General features: G+C 43.9%; 1 protein-coding gene across 4 annotated transcripts in view; it reads right to left on the minus strand.

Moving 5' to 3' along the window:
• Window positions 1-7,376: 7,376 nt before the first annotated feature.
• Window positions 7,377-16,559, minus strand: part of EXOC4 (exocyst complex component 4) — a 398,652-nt gene continuing 389,469 nt past the window's right edge. For all 4 annotated transcript variants that reach the window (XM_048925488.1, XM_048968403.1, XM_048967537.1 and 1 more), the window contains one exon: window positions 7,377-8,730. In XM_048925488.1, the coding sequence (XP_048781445.1) occupies window positions 8,493-8,730 (238 nt within the window). In that variant the 3' untranslated portion in view covers window positions 7,377-8,492. The remainder of the gene's footprint in view (window positions 8,731-16,559) is intronic.

The raw sequence follows: 16,559 nt of genomic DNA on the forward strand, positions 1-16,559 counted from the left end.
CATCAGCCAACACACAGTGAGCAAACACTGAGCATGTACAGTACAAATATCTGCTCTCTGCAAACCTGAAACGTCACTTGCATGGAGCTTCATATTGCACAAGGCTCATGAGCTTTCTGGCTGTAAAATACTGCTGCAGTGAAATAGCACAGTTTTGCTACCTCTTTCAACTGTCATGGAGGTTTTCTTATCGTGCCTCCCATATTTTAAAGCAGAGGGCAATTGGGTCACCCCCAAGAGAGGTGGCACACCTTTAACTCAATTGAGTTGCAGAAACATTTACCTTTCAGTGGGGCTTGTTCAAAGGACACTAAAAGGGCTTTGAGATATCTACAAGCCCAGCAAGCTTTGTGCTATGGAAAAGCTATGAAGTTTTAGACAGAGAAAACTGCAGAGTACCTCTTTTTCCAGATGACAGCTTTGGCAGTCTGACATCCAGCAACCACAAAAAGAGGAGCAGGCTGCCAGCTAAGCCAGATCTCTACTGCATCCATAAGCACCTACCACAGCAGAAACACCCATAGGGACGTGTGCTGGGACTGAGAAAATCACTGCAGCCAGTGCAAAGCATAACAACATTAGCTGTGGCTGGACTTAATCCATTTACATGCATGTACATTCAATACCAAATACCTCTTTATTCCTCGGATTGCACAGGCAGGTTAACATTAGAAGAGTGGTGGGCTGATGGGAGGTGTGAAGGCAGCTGAGATGCTTGGATTGGTGAGCAGTATGTTTGCAGGAAAGAGACTTGCCTGAGCTCCAAGCTCTCCAAGAGGTAAAGGCAACAATGTAATCAAATTCCAACTAGCTGGACAGCTGGTCCCTATAAAAGGGGGCTGGAGATTTCACGGGAACAGATTATATAAAAAGGGCAGGTCCAGACAAAGTTTAGATGGGCTGCCATTGAGCTTGGAGCAGTGCCAGCAGGGCTAATGAGTTCTCTGCATGGAAGACTCCCAGAGTTTATTTCCTACCATCTGGAAAATGCCTGCCCTTCCACTGGGATCTGCGATGATTCAGACAGGAGTAAGGGTTATTAAAACCTCAGAACCATGCTTGTCCTCCCTCCTTGTCCCCTCCCCATCCCATCTGTTTGGCTTGGTGATGCAGGGACCAGCTGCTGGCTCATGAGCTCCGAGTTGAAACGGCTTCTTTAAGACCATGCTCCATGGAGGATGGCAATGGGAGTGAAATGAGTCTTATGTATTTTGGGCCAGAGACAGATTGTTCCTGAATGGGGCTATTAAAAAGAAAAAGAAACAGATTAGAAAATGCCTAGGTGGTAAAGGTAGTTTTGGTGGATGCAGAAAATGTGTGGGGTGATGGGAAAGGTCACCCTTCCTGTGTTGCACCCCTAGTCCAGCACAGCATGTCCAACCAGGATATTTCCTTAGATATGATGTATTCTTCTTCCCTAGCACCTAAGACAAAAACTGAGTTTTTCCTACAGCAATTACATTGAACAAACTGCACATGAAAAGCTTATAATGGCCAACCCAAATGGCCAAACACTATCTGCCCATCTTCTGTTGGGAGCAACATCTATTTTTATGCTGTGGATTTGTGCCCAGTTCTGAAGATCTGTGCATTTCCCTCGGCTTCTTCTTCATCCCCCTATGTTTCTAGGTGCTGCCATCACTTTTTAGCTTCAGCTTGCCCATGGTTGTTGGTAGGTCATTTCCCTGTCAAGGTTTGTTGTCCCCAGCCCCAAAATATTAGCCTGGCCTTCTGGCTTGCTTAGTTATTGCACGCCTGGAAGGCTAGGATGGGCAGGAACCATTGAAGAAACCATTTGCTGACAGCCAGTTGATACCTCTGTGGGTAGCAGTTCACTCTGAGGGACTCTGCAAGAATGTGTGGGGTTTGATTTGGGGCTGATGCCCTCAAAGTCATCAGGTGAGTTGCCATCTTTGTGTTTCAGCTCCTCTTATTCAGCCTTCCCTTCCTCCGTGTTCTGCACACAGCACTGGTGACCCTTCCATGATAGCTGTGTGCACAAAGATGTCTCAAGGTCCCCGCCATCCAACCTATGCATTCAGTAATTGGGAAGGACTCTCCTGATGGGATGACAAAAAGGACTGTCTCTATTTGCTCAGTGCTTTGGGGGCATCCTACTGATGTTCGAGGAGTCATTAAAAACAAGAGCTGTACAAAGAATGTCCTTCTATCATCAGCTGGCAAAGAACTAATCATGCAGATGAGAGACTTTACAGTTCCCTTAAATGCCTGGGCTTCTCTTCTGAGTGATTAATGAGCAACAGCTCAGTGTGCAGGCTCAGTTATTCATAGCCTCATCTGACATGATCCTGTTCTTCATGTGAGAAGGGGGATTTCTGGATGCACCAAGGAGAGATAAATCTTCTAGACTGATATTCAAGCAGGGAATGAGAACAGATGAGGGTAAGACAAAGGGCAACCCACAACATGGTCAGCCTGGCCCAGTGAAGAACATTTTGAAGTGGCCACAGTACAAAAACATGTTTAAAGAGCCTTCATTGCATTCAACTTCACAAGCTTAAAGCTCAAGGTAGGGATAGTAGTAGTTCAGATAGGTGAGAAATGCCCCCAGTTCTGCTAATCATGGAGAACTCATTTATTTGCTGATGCCAGATGGCCTGTTAGGGCCCAAAGGGGCTGATGTGGCAAAAAAGGGTGGGAGATATTCCCTAGACATCCAGTCTTACGTTGCTGCATTTCAGATGTTGCGTGGCTGCAGTGTGAATTGTTCCCCAAGTTCTCCTGGCTCTGGAACAGCAAACACTGAACTGAACATGTGAAAAAAATCCAGAATTGAAGCTTTCAATCCACAGTTATTATTCTAATAAAACCTTCCCAGTATCGACAGAGGGAACATTTAATACTCAGAAGTGTTAACGGCAAACGCTGGCCTTAAACACATTGATTTACAATTCAATTACAAAAACAATCAGCTCCCAAATACATGCCACATGCAAAGCAGATTTATAGGGAGCCCTGGCACTCTGATAGCACTTTGCAGTCACAAAAAAACCATGCAAACTCTCTTGGTGATTCACCGGTAAGTACTAGGCAATAAAAGGACCCAGCTGGATGAACGGGGAAAGGGGAAACCTGAAATGCTGCCAAGGTGCTCCTGAGCAGGGAGAGAAGCAAGGTATAAAGCAGGCACTGTGCATCCCACTGAGATCCAACTTCAGCCAACTTTGCAGGCGCAGCTTTTCATGGTGATGATGGGGCACAGCTTTGGAAGCGCTCAACACCAGTGGGTGCGATTCAGGCTGCTTCTTATTTCTCTTTCCTTTTCCCCAGGCCTGCTTTTGCCTCTCCAATTTTCAGAGCCATGGAGGTAGCCAAGTGCACACTGAATTGTAGCAGCAGAGCGATTTGTCTGCGCCAAATCTATTTCATGCTGCAATTCCATAGAGGAAATAGCAAACACTGGAGTCCGAGGCCCTAACAGTCCAATTTTCTCCACTGATTGCTGCTGTGCCTAAGCCTAACAGAGTAAATAATGAACACTGATGCAATGAACTTCCCAATAAATCGCTCCTGATGAATTTCAGACAGGTCACCCAAAAGCAAATTTAATGATTATATGCTGGCCGCAGCCACCTCATTTTTTTTTCTTCCTGGCTCAGTTGTTAGCTTCGATCAGCAAATGAAGGAACAGAAAATAAAGTAAAATGCCTCATTTCTGAGCACGCTTCCCATTTGAAGAAAAAAGGTAAAATGTGAACTACGGGGCACGTACAGCTTGGGTAGATAAGATGGATTTGCCCAGCAATGAGAACAGGGCTGATACCCCAGGGACCATGGCCTGAAGAGCATCATTTGACTTCCCTGCATCTCAGCTTCCTTTGAGTTTATCATCCATCACGGCTGTTTTGAGTACAAACTCTTCAGGGCACAACATACCCTGCAATGTACATATGCACCAGTGGACATCCAGCCTTGCCTGAGGCTCATGTTGCTGCTGTGATATAATTGATATGGGTCACTGGGTATTTAAAGGGCGGGGGGGGAATGAAGCCTAGGGTAATAAATCCCTGAAATGAGAGCACAGTCAGCTTTGTGGCTGAGGTCTAGCGATGAATGAGGCTTGGGCAGCATAGTGTGTTCCTGCTATGGGAATTAATCCCCAAGAATAAGGATCAGTGTGTAAGCGGCCGCCGCTCATTTGTGTGACTTCTCCATAGCTCAGCTCAGGAAAGTGTCTCCCTTTCCCCCTACAAAAAGTTCCCCAGTTGCCTAAGAGCAATAGGACTGACATTACTGCAATGCTAATTTCCTCTTGGCAGCTCTCCCCTGCTCTCTGAGTGCCCTCTCCTTTATTGCCATGTATCACATTGAAAAAGAAATTTGCAATTATGACTCGTGCTAATAAAACAAAAGCACAGCCAATAAAAGGCAAGAAGAGAGACTTTGTAGAACGACTGCTCAGGAAATCTTTCCAGTAGCACTGTCTCTCATCAGCACTCATCACATCCACAGCAGCTTATGAGGTTGAAGGGCCCCACACCATAGTATCTCTGGCCCTTTGTAAATGTATGTATATATAGTGATATATATACACATAGGAACGTGCATGTGCACATCCATATAGTTGTATAAGCACCTGTTGATCAGACAGCTTTATATTCTCCTTGATCAAGAGGTTGCCAGCAGGGAGGAGGTACTTGGGAGAGGATGAGCTGGTGACTGTGGTGATACTGTGATACAAAACCGTGGCAGGAACAGGAGCAATTTACCTTCTTTTTCTATGTCTGGCACAGGCTTCAAAACAGCATGATAATTAAAACCCAGTAAAGATTACGAGGCTGTAAAGGGGAAATAGTGAAACCCTCATGAACTCTTACAGCTCCCATGAAAATATTTCATTTTGTGGTCTGGAGGAGTATTTCCTTGTCTCTTTAAGCACCAAAGGGCCACATTCGTGTAACAATTACTTTCTAAGGGCTGGTGGAGCTGATAGGATTTCACATTGCATTACAAACAACATCGCTAAGCACTGTCCATAAAACATTGTGTCTTGCAGGGTTACATGAGGACTGTAAAACCACTGTAGGCAAGAAATGGTGCAGAGAACAGAACAGGAAATGACACCTGTGGTCTCCTAAGAAAGTACAAGACTGACGATAGGTCCTTCCTTCAGGGCAGAAGGGTATGTCACCCTATATAGTTGTGCACAGAATTACAGAATGATTAAGGATGGAAAAGACCACTAAGATAATCAAGTCCAACCACCAAACCATCCCCACTACACTCTAAGCCATGTTGCTAAGATAAAGGGGTTCTTGTGGTCTTTGCACGGTTTTCAAGACCTTCACAGTTTGTTCCCTTTGGGAGCCCATCATTTGCCCTGAATGTGTTATGAATGCCCTCTCTGAATTTGTGTGAGTACATTCCACACATTGAGATGGAGGAACAGTTACTAGAAGACAACGTGCTGAAGGATTGCAAGGAAAGTAATGTGAGAAAGTTTTCCAAGGGCTCAGAGACTTGTGCTTGTCTTGAATTTGCAAGAAGTAGTAAATTCATAATCATGGAATGGCCTGGGTTGAAAAGGACCACAATGATCATCTAGTTTCAACACCCATGCTATGTGCAGGGTCACCAACCACTAGACCAAGCTGTCCAGAGACAACCAGAGCCTGCCAAATCTGCACCATACCACAAGCACACATACAGTTCATCAAGGAGATTGTACAACTTGGACAGCACCCAAGAATAGAATCATAGACTCATAGAATTGTATGAGTTGCAAGGGACCTTTAAAGGCCAACTGATCCAACTCCCCTGGAATGATCAAGAACATCTACAGCTTGATCACGTCACTTATAGCCTGGTCCAACCTGAGCACGAGTATCTCCAGGTACAGGACATCCAACCACATCTCTAGGCAAGACTGTTCCAAGTATGTGGTGGCTGCTATGGAAATGATGAGTTATAAAGACATCTGATGAGACATGTTCTCGAGAGCCTTTCCAAACACCTATTCAGAAACCAGTGGTGTGTGAGTACCACCCTTGGGTTTGGAACCCAACTGTGGCTCCAGATGGGCATGGACGGGTGTGGACCATGTGAGAGGGTAAGCCAACATGTTGTATGAATAATTACTTGCTTACTAAAACAGCTTGACTCTACCCACAATAACAGCTTAATGAACACAAGGTGTTCCCAAAAGATCTTTCCCCCACTTACTCAATCCTCTACTAGTGAGAGAGGATTGCAACAAACGCCAAGATGGAAGTCAGACCCTCTACAAGGGACTTCTTTGTTCCAGGCAGGTTTGGTGCCAAAGAACCCCCTCATTGTTCATCTTGTCCAGGTGTGTTGTAGCAAGAGGGTTGTTACTGTGCCATCCATGCTATCTGGAAACATATATGTGATGTAATTACCTCAATTGCAAATCCTTTTTGTTTCTTGATCCCATGATCTAGGTAGGTGCCAGCATGTCACTGCCTCTCCTCTCTTCATAGTCATGCCATGCTGTTCTTGAACCCTGCAGTCCAACAAATTCCTTCTCACACCTCAAGACAGTGAACAGACCTGACCCAGGTCTGTAAATCCCAGGACTTGGTATTTATTGCTTGTGGTGGTGTGATGGACAATGTGATGTGTAATTCAAAGAAAAATCTTTTAAATAATTTACTTTGGAAGAATACAGACTGGTACATTTGAAATTTTCTTATTTTCATGTGTCGTGGCATCTACCAGCACAGCTGCTCAGTGGGTAGAAAATGTGGACTTCAAAGCTTGAGATCAGCCGTGTAAAGATGAGGCAATCTCAGATTATTAAGCAATTAGAGACAAATGGAATCCAAAATAGTTTGACTTTAGGTCACAATAGCCCAGCCTGAATTCAGAGCTCCACACCTACCTCAAAGGGTCTGAAATCTATCTTACATTTACCGTGCAGCTTCTTTTCCATCCTCTCATGTCTGGATCCATAACAGGCTCCTGTCTTGCATCCTCTCTGCAGCACATCTTGGATGCCACAGTTAGTGAATACAGAGCTCATGTATTGTCCCAGGAAGATCCCACATCATCATGCATGATCATGGTGGCTGCTCTCCACTCTTACTCATGCAAATTCCTCATTGAAAGAAATGAACTCTTGGATTTAATGGCCAAAACTGACACGAAAAACTGAGTTTATGAAAAAAATGAGAACAGAAATCAAAGGATTCTTAACAATTGGAATTACTGGGTTCTTTTAACACAGCAGTTGTGAAATTCTTGTTCAGTTAGACTGTGGCAGCTGGGAATTGGACTGATTGATTCAGAAGACCACTTCTTGGAGGACACCATATGACTTTGGACCTGGAAAAGAATCTTTTCAATACCACAAACATTCTTAAAAAAACAAAGCACCAGAGCCTTTGAGGAGTCCTCAAATATCTTTTAATTCTGAAGTTTCAAGACAGATGCACGAGCAGTTACACAGCTCAGAGAGAACCCATCTCAGAATGCGAAACTCAGCCGGGTTTGCTATTCACCTGACAAATACAAGTGCAGTGCATCCTTGGGTTGGAAAGCTGACATAAACTTACCAGCCCCAGTGAATAAGGAATCTTTTATCAGGCAGGTACAAATGGCCAAGGCAGGACAGAATGGTGATGTGAGCTCTCCTCATTCTGCAGAGCTAGAATGTGCCCTCCTCCTGCCCTTGCTGAGCATTCAGTGCTGAGCTACTGTGTGTCCTTCCAGCACATCAAATGGTGATTAGAAAATATCTTCTCAGCTGGGCATATTCTAAAGATATATTCAGAAAAAGAGAATTAAGTTCAGCTATTACCTTTATACTGACAATTTTCTCCTACATTCACTATCATCCAGTGCAGTATGAGCTGCAGAAACTGATGCCATATGCTCTGTGATAATGAAAAAGTGGAAGTGGAAACAAATGGTCCCACGTTACCTTCCATTACGAGAATTGGCTTATTACTATCTAGAGGAATAAGCAACTAGATCTCTTTGCAGTGGAAACAGCAGAAAACTAAATGCATCTATGACTGTCACTGCAAAAAGTAATGGCAGAGCTGAAACAGGCTTCCCGTGCAGCAATGCTGTTGGAACAGCTTCAAAATCATCATGATCCCACATGTTACCAACAAATAATGTCATGGTGCTTTTTACTTCAGTGTGGTCTGAACTTTCACTGATGGCTCTGGCCTCAGCCGGTGTGAAATCTCTTTTTCCATCCTGCCTTACATCCCAAGGCAAAGCAGCAGCGACAGAGCAAAGCCAAACACCCCACCTAAATCTCCACCAGAATGCCTGTTCCTCCTGCAGTGCAACCACTACTGGGAGAACACATTAAGGAAGCATTACATGATTACACATCAACCCCTACCCCAAGAAAATCCCCAAACCAAATTTTAAATTGCATTTCCTTTCTTGCTAGTGGTCACCCAGAAGATACATTCTTTTGCCATAAATTATAACAGAAACACAGAAATCTGAACTTGCAACCTGACAGCCCCTGCTGCTCACTGTGGCTGAGCAGATTAAACAGTGGTGATTTTCTTGTCCTTGGTGGCCTGTTTGATAGCAGCCTGCTCACAAATGATCTCCTTCAGCCTCTGCAGCCTCATGTTCTGTGTGGTTTGGTCTCCCACACCCGTCTGGCTCCGGTGCAGTAAGTTCAGGGCATAGATGTATTCCAGCTCTGTGTACTTCACACCTTGATCCACCACCAGGTTTAAGAGCTCATCTGCTGTGTTGTAGAGCATTTCATAATACTGCCTGGAAAACAAGCAAACAACCATCTGGTGAGTATTGATATTTGATGCTCCAGACCTTTAATTCTATAGGATATCATCAGTGATTATTTTTTATTCAGCACTGCCATGAGCTGAGAAGGTTGCATCAGGTGCTGGACAAGCAGAGCACAAAGGCATTCCTATTTAACACAAAGTTAATACAAAGTGCAGAAGTGCATGGGAGCAAACCTCTTACTCTCCCTGCTCCCAACACTTCCATACTCAAAACACAAATTATGGGGAACTGAGGGATCCTCTTTGCTAATTGTTACCTTCAGCCAAGATGTCACACATTCATGCTCTGTGTCTCAATTTCCCCCTCTGTACTAAGGTGAAATATCTCTTGCAGGTCTGTGATCTAGATAATACCAACAGAAAAGCATCCTGTCCAGGGGAAGCCATGCAAGCATAACGTTTTACAAAGCTCCTTTAGGCAGAGGGGGTCCCAAACCTGGGCAGACCCTTCAAAGTCAGGGATAAGGGGAAGTTTCTCCTTTATGACTCCACAGTACTAAGATCCAGGGAGCAGTGAATCTTGGCTGTGGGTTTTGGTCTGTTTGGGGTATCAAAGCAAGCAAAAAAAAAAAAAAAGAAGTGGTGCATGGATAGAAAGTACTCCTTTTTCTAGAGGAACTGGTAAACTGTGTAACTTGCACAGATGTAACAGAGCCCTATATAGAAATAAGGGTCTGAAAAGCTTAGGGAAGAAGTAAAAATATCCCTTTCTTGCATCACGTTGCAGCAAGGATTCTTTCAACCAAACACTGTAACTTCCAGCATTTGCATGACTTCCCCATGCGTCTGCAGGACAAGGCTGCAGTCTAATCCTTATGTCTTGGTAGGATCAATTATTTAAAACCCAAGAGGAAGGGCTCCAGGAAAAGTTATCACCTGGTTCCCTCTCTCTGCTCTTTGACTACATTAAAATAACAATCAGGGCAAGCATGGCAAAAATGCATATTAAATTCCTCCTGTTCTTTACTTTGCAGGCTCTTGGGTCTGGTTTAGCTGTGCTTTTGCAGAGCATGCAGCTTGCCAGCAGACTGCAAATCACTGCAGCAATGACTGGAACTGGCTGTAACAAAACCATGTGTTTGCAGCTTCGTGCCTGGTTGTGTGGCCAAGGCTCCTGGGCTTCAGAGCTCTGCATTTTCATCCGCTGTCTCCTTCTAGACATTGCCTGCTGCTGTGAGATGAGACTTTGCTCCTGTGGCTGAAAGACTGCAGCAGCATCACTGCTATCATAGACCAGGTGGGATGAAGGGCTTGCACGTAGAGGAAGGGGACTCAAAAAACCATCACTTCCAAGAATAAGGACTGATAGGATTTGTGTTCAGTGATCAGAGAAGAAGGAAGTCTGCTTGTGCAAGTGAAGGTACACACAGAAAGTACAAGAAGCAAATAAAAAATAGCTACTGCTGATAAACAACAAGCTGAAAAACCAATCAGTTAGGCTCCACACAAATGAGATACAGAATACAAAATCCTGAAACCGAAGGAGGATGAGTTTTCCAGCATCACCAACAGTCCCAGGGGACACTGAGCTGGGCTGTGGTACAAGGGCACAAGGGAAAACTGGGCAGGCTAACTTTTGCTTCTTGAGAACACAAGATATTCTGTGATTCTGCAATACAATTCTTTTCTCTTGGAAAAGAAAGGGGAACCATGCAAGCTGCTTAAGAATAGCATTGTCAAGAATTGTTCAGCAGCAATTTTGATCAAAAGGATTCCTCAAATCCCCCTAACTTAAGAGAAGGATTCCAGACTGTACATCTGCAAAGGCAGGTGGATATGTAAGGATGGGAGAGACCCTGCATATCCTTGTATCAGCTGATATTTGCAGACGGCATTTGGGTAATCCCTACAAGCTACAAACTCATCAGCTCTTGTGGTTCTGATAATGCCAAATGAGGCCAGTGCTTCAGAGAATGACTGAAAGTACCCATGGGGTTCAGGTAAGAAGATTCTGCAAGGCTGATTTGGTCCCCTGGAAAGCCATGGCATCAAATTTTATCTTTTGATAGAACAATAACAAAAGCCACTAAACTCTGGGACTGCACTTCTTAATTCTGGATTCAGAAGGCAGGAGACTAAACGAATCCTCACCTCCAGTCACTGGAACAGATGGAGAATAATTAAACAGTTTTATCTGGGATGCTGCAGAAAGGCCAGAGAGTCCAAATTCGAATAGCAGTACCTACCAGCGGGCTCTACAGCATCCTTCTGGCATCCTGGTGTGTTCACTCAGTGAAGCACAAAGTGCCCAGATGCTGCTGTGAGCCTCAACATGTTAACAAGATTAAGCTATTTATAAAGCTGTTTCAATACACAGGGAGAAATCTACTCTTAGGTTAACTCTGAGGGTATTGGCAATATCTCAAGTACAGTTATATACACAAAGTATAGAAAAAAACAACCAGTACAGCTGCCAAAGTAAACAGTGAGATTTAGGAAACATTGATCACCTTCAGATATTTTAAGCTGAACAGACGTGAAATGAAATTTTGCTTTTCCCAGTTCTGGTGGGATTTTGGGAAGAACACCAGAGAGTGTATCTTGGCTGGGGCAATCTCTCTGAGATGGAAGGCTCTGCTCAAAGCATGGAACTCTTGGTCTTTCTAAAAGAAGAACCTAAAAGAATAAGATATCCCTCCTACTTCTACCTTCCCCCAGCCATATTCTCAGAGAAACATTAACTGTTGCACCTGGAATGTTTCTACTTATTTCCCCATCAGGCAAATTTTAAACTCAGAGACTGTCCGACAAGAATGCAATTATATAGAGAGTAAACTGGAGGCTGGAGCTGTGCTACCAGTTTTGCTCTCATGTGCTAAAACAGTTTCCAGTTCCTGCAAGATAAGTCCTTCAGAATGCTTCAGAACATTTCTTCAGAACATTCTCCTCTCGGTATTTTGATTCTCCTTTGCAGCAGGGGATCAGGAGGGAGAAGAAACAACTGCAGCCTCTTTGCACATCTGTCCATCTGGTTCCACCTCTACTGCTGAAATACCTTTTGGGTGTATTACTCTGGGGCACAGCCTTGAGCATCCCCTGGTTCTTCAGGCTGGCTCTGTGATGGTGAAGGGCAGGGGAGGTTCAGGTTGGATATCAGGAAAAACTTCTCTGAAAGAGTGGTGAGGCACTGGAACAGGTGCTGAGGGAGAGGGTGAAGTCATGGTCCTTGGAGGTGTTCAAGAAACATGGAGATGTGGTACTTAGGGAGATGGCTTAGTGGGCCACATTGGTGGTAGGTGGACGTTTGGACCAGATGATCTTAGAGGTCTTTTCCAACCTTATTGATGCTATGATTCTACGACTAGTCAAGGTGTCAACGGGCATCTGGGTGACCATTACAACTTTATAGCCTCTCCTGAGATGCTAAAGTTGCTCTGTCTGCAGCACCATTATTCAATGCAAACCTTGTCTTTACTCTGTCCTTACAACTGCTTTTCTTCTTAGCCTGTCCCAAATCCTGGGTTACTGCAGATGAATTCCGTACCTAATAAACACAGGACTCATCTGTCACTCTGTTCAGGATCAGATTATTTTTTAATTAAAAATTTCCTGCAAAATGAAAAAAAAAAAAAAAAAAAGAGCAAGCGAGACTGTACGAGTGAGCAAAAGGTATGCATTTTTAATTGGGAGCAATTAAAAAACTGCTGCTTTGGCATGGCATTGCCTTTGGCCAAACTTTATTTGCATGAGTAATTATTCACTCCATTATGAAGTCTGCTCAACTTTGCCTCCCTTGTCTTTGAAAGTATTAATAAATATTGATCAGACACACTCCTGTTTGCCTTTGCCCAAGCAGCTCTGATGGACTCATCTTCTGATGTTATCAAATAATGAAATATGAAAGAGTGAGTGGGATGAGCCTCTTGTTCTCTGATTTTTTATTTAGGCTCTTCATTTTACTTTCAGAAGTGTATTTGTCCCTGCCATTATAAATGCTCTTTTGATTATCAAGAGGAGGTTGTGAAAAGCAAGTTAGTAAGGGATGGGGAAAATAAATGGATGACAGGTGAGGGAGATCTCTATTCAGTGAAATGCTGGCAGACTGCTCTGGTTTTTAAAGTTGAGATTTAAAGCCAGGAAGAAGAATTAATATTTATCAAAAGTTGATTCTATCATCTGACAAATGGGTTAATAAATAATAATAGCAGATTAAAATACCTAACTGGAAAATGAATTTAGTTTCCCAAGCCTTCCGTTGGCTTCCATGTGAGCACAGCTAAACACGTGTAAGATGATTTATCCTAAACTGACCATGAGTTTGGGCACCAAGATCCACTGAGCAGTCTGATACTTGGGTTAAGAAGAGAACAGAGCGGAGAACAGATCAGGAATCTTTACCCACCTCAGTCAGGAACGTGGCTGATGGGAACAAAGTCACCTGGGTGACTCAGCTCGTCAGGGAAATCTTATTTGTATGCTTACTTGCATCGTTAGTATTTATTTGCCTTATGCTGAAATGTGTAGATAGGGCTTGTTGAGTTCATCCCTAAGGCAAATGAATAAATGCAGCACAAGTTGTTTCAGAGTGACTTGTTCTGGATGTTGTCTTCAAGAAATTGGAAGGAAAGAAGATTATTAGTAGTCAACATGGACGCACCAAGGGAAATCATGCCCTACCAACCTGGTAGACTTCTGTGATGTCTTCACTGACTGGGTAGATGGGGGGAGAACAGCAGATGTTGTGCACCTTGACTTCAGCAAGGCTTTTCACACTGTCTCCCACAGCATCCTTGTAATGAAGCTTAGTAAATGCAGGCTAGATAAGATAGATGCAAACTGCCTCAGCAGCACAGACATAAGCAGCACAGAGTACAGTCAGAGGCCTGTAAGTAGTGATGTTACCCAGGAGTTGGTGTTGGGTATCTCTTGTTCAACATCTTAATCATTGGTCTGGATGAAGGGACAGAATCCCACCTTAGCAAGTTTCCTAATCATATAAAGCTGGGAGGAGTGGCTGACACACCAGAAGGCTGTGCTGCCATTCAGTGACACCTGGGCAGGCTGATAGTTGGGCACAGTGGATCCTGATCAAGTTCAACAAGAGCAAGTGTAGAGTCCTTCACTTGGGAGAAATAACAGCATGCACCTCTATAGTTAAGGGGCTGACCTGTTGGAAAGGAGCTCTGCAGGGAAGGACTGAAGAGTCCTGGTGGACAACAGATTGGCCATGAGCCAGCAGTTGTGCCCTTCTGTCCAAAAAGGCCAATAGCAGGTTGGGGTGCATTCAATAAAGTGTGGCCAGCAGGATGAGGGAGGTTCTCCTTTCCCTCTACTCTGCCTTCATGAGGCCACAACTGCAGTCCTGTGTCCAGTTTTGGGCTCCTCAGTTCAAGAATGACAGAGTACTGCCAAAGAGAGTCCACTGGAGGGCTACAGAGATTACAAGGGGCCTGGAGGAACATCTCTCTTAGGAGGAAAGGCTGAGAGATCTGGGGCTGAAGTCTGAGAGGGAATCTTGTCAATGCTTGTAAATATTTTAAGGGCTGAGGTCCAATGGGGCCAAGCTCTTTCTGGTGGTGAGCAGCTATACTTCAAGGAGCAACAGGAAAAAACTGCAATATAGGAAGTTCCATACAAACACGAGGAAGAACTTATTGTAAGTGTGACAGAACCCAGGCACAAGCTGCCCAGAGAGGCTGTGGAGTCTCCTTCTCTGGAGGCATTCAAAACATGCCTGGATGCCTTCCTGTGCGACCTACTTGAGGGGATCCGGTTTGGCAGAGAAGGCTGGACTAGGTGATCTCCAGAGGTTCCTTCCAACCCCTACAATTCTTTGATTCTATGATCTCTCCTGATTTCTCCTAATTTCCTGTGGAAGCGCTGACAATTGCTGTTCTACAAAGGGAAGGAGACATCCATTTGCCTCCAAGACTTCAGTTCTTCAGAATCATGGAATCGTAGAATGGCTTGGGTTGAAAGGGACCTCAAGGATCATCGAGTTCCAACCCCTCTTCCACAGGCAAGGCTTCCTGTGGGCAGGATGGTAAACACCTAGCTAAAGCCTCCTTTACATTCAGCCTCAGGGTTGATGGTTCTGTTTTGAGATGAGGAGTGAAGGACTGCGTAAGGTATCCAAGACCAAAAGAAAATGCCCTCACTGCCCAATCCAAAGCTCAAATATTGCTGTACCCTTTCTGCTGACTTAGGAGGTCCAGGAAAATCTAACTTCATATGAACATCTTTGTATGAACAAGAAATAAATGAAGACATATCACAGATGGAAATGGTTCCCAGGTCAAGCAAAAAATTTCTCATAGGCAAATCAAAATTGCTAAAGCCAATTACAGAATCAGAGGATCATTAAAGTTGGAAAAGACCTCTAAGATCATCTAGTCCAACTGTTCACCTACCACCAGTATTGCCCTCTAAACATGTCCTTAAGTACCACACCTCCACATTTCTTGAATACCTCCAAGAATGGTGACTCCACCAGCTTCTTTGCCAGCCAATTACAACATTTTCCTTTTCTTTCTGTTAAATATCAGTTTTAAAACAGAACACCAACTTGCCTAAAAGGAATCCAAAGATGCACTTTTAGTATATTTATCAAAGAAGATGGTAACATGAACTCTTCTCTTAGAGAAAGGGAAAAAAAATGAAGAGGCTCTCTCATTAAGAAAAAATCTCTGAAAAGGCAATCAGGTTGAGACAGGATCCTCTGAGGACTATTAATACCATTCTACATACAAATGCTAATGCCAACCTATAACCCAAGGCTTGCACACACAAAAGTTTTTCAAAAGATGGCCAGGTGAATTCAAAATTTAATTCTGATTTCCCTCAGAATGACTTGATCTCTTCTTAAGAGAAGGACCTTCAGACGAACAGTGTGATGTTTAAGAATAGAGAATCTTACTTTAATTATTCACTCATTATACTACTGGGTGCCTACTCTGTAATGATGTGGACTGAAGCAGATTCAGAAGGGCAGAACTTGGATCTGGGTGCTGACTTACCCAAAGGGAACAAAAGAAACGTTCTATGCTTTATCTCTTGCACTTTTGGGGGATTAGGGAGTCACTTTTACAATACTCTAATAAGAAATCTAGTAAGAAAGTAAAAAAGGTGAAGTATGAAGTACTTACAGACTAAATCTAGACACACACCCCCCAAAAAAGCACCCACAAGATAGAACAATGAATATGTACTTGAAAAGGAAAAAAGGACCAAAGCTGCAGTAATGAAGTCACTTCATTTAGATAAAGGCAGATCTCAGCAGAACTATTACATTCACATACGTGGAGGAGGTGAGCGAGCGCAAGAAGGGAGGGTGCAGAAAGAAATGAGGTAACTTCGGTTCACGTAATACGGAAGACAGAGTTTTGGGTCTGAGGTGAATGAGAAGAGATGCCCATGGAGGATGGAGCTGATGGTTACCTGGGCACCAGAGATGGGACAGGAGGGATAAACAGCTGCATGTTAGATTTTGCAAAGCGAGTTCTCAAAAACTTCAATACCAGTCAATGGAAAATACACATAAACCTGCAACTGCTGTAATTTCTACACCTCATGAAGACTGCAATGATGTTTGCATAGAATCATAGTCATTAAGGTTGGAAAAAAACACTAAGATCATCTAGTCCAACTGCCCACCCATCTCCACCATGCGCACTAACCACGTCCCTCAGTGCCACATCTGCCCTTCTCTCGAACACCTCCAGGATGGCGACTTCACCACCCCTTTGGGCACCCTGTTCCAATGTCTCACCACTCCTTCTGAGAAGAAAAGTTTCCAAATATGCAACCTGGGCCACCTCTGGCACAACCTGAGACCATTACCTCTTGTCCTATTGCTGT

The sequence above is a fragment of the Lagopus muta genome, chromosome 1 (genome assembly GCF_023343835.1).
Source record: "Lagopus muta isolate bLagMut1 chromosome 1, bLagMut1 primary, whole genome shotgun sequence".
Lineage (NCBI taxonomy): Eukaryota > Metazoa > Chordata > Aves > Galliformes > Phasianidae > Lagopus > Lagopus muta.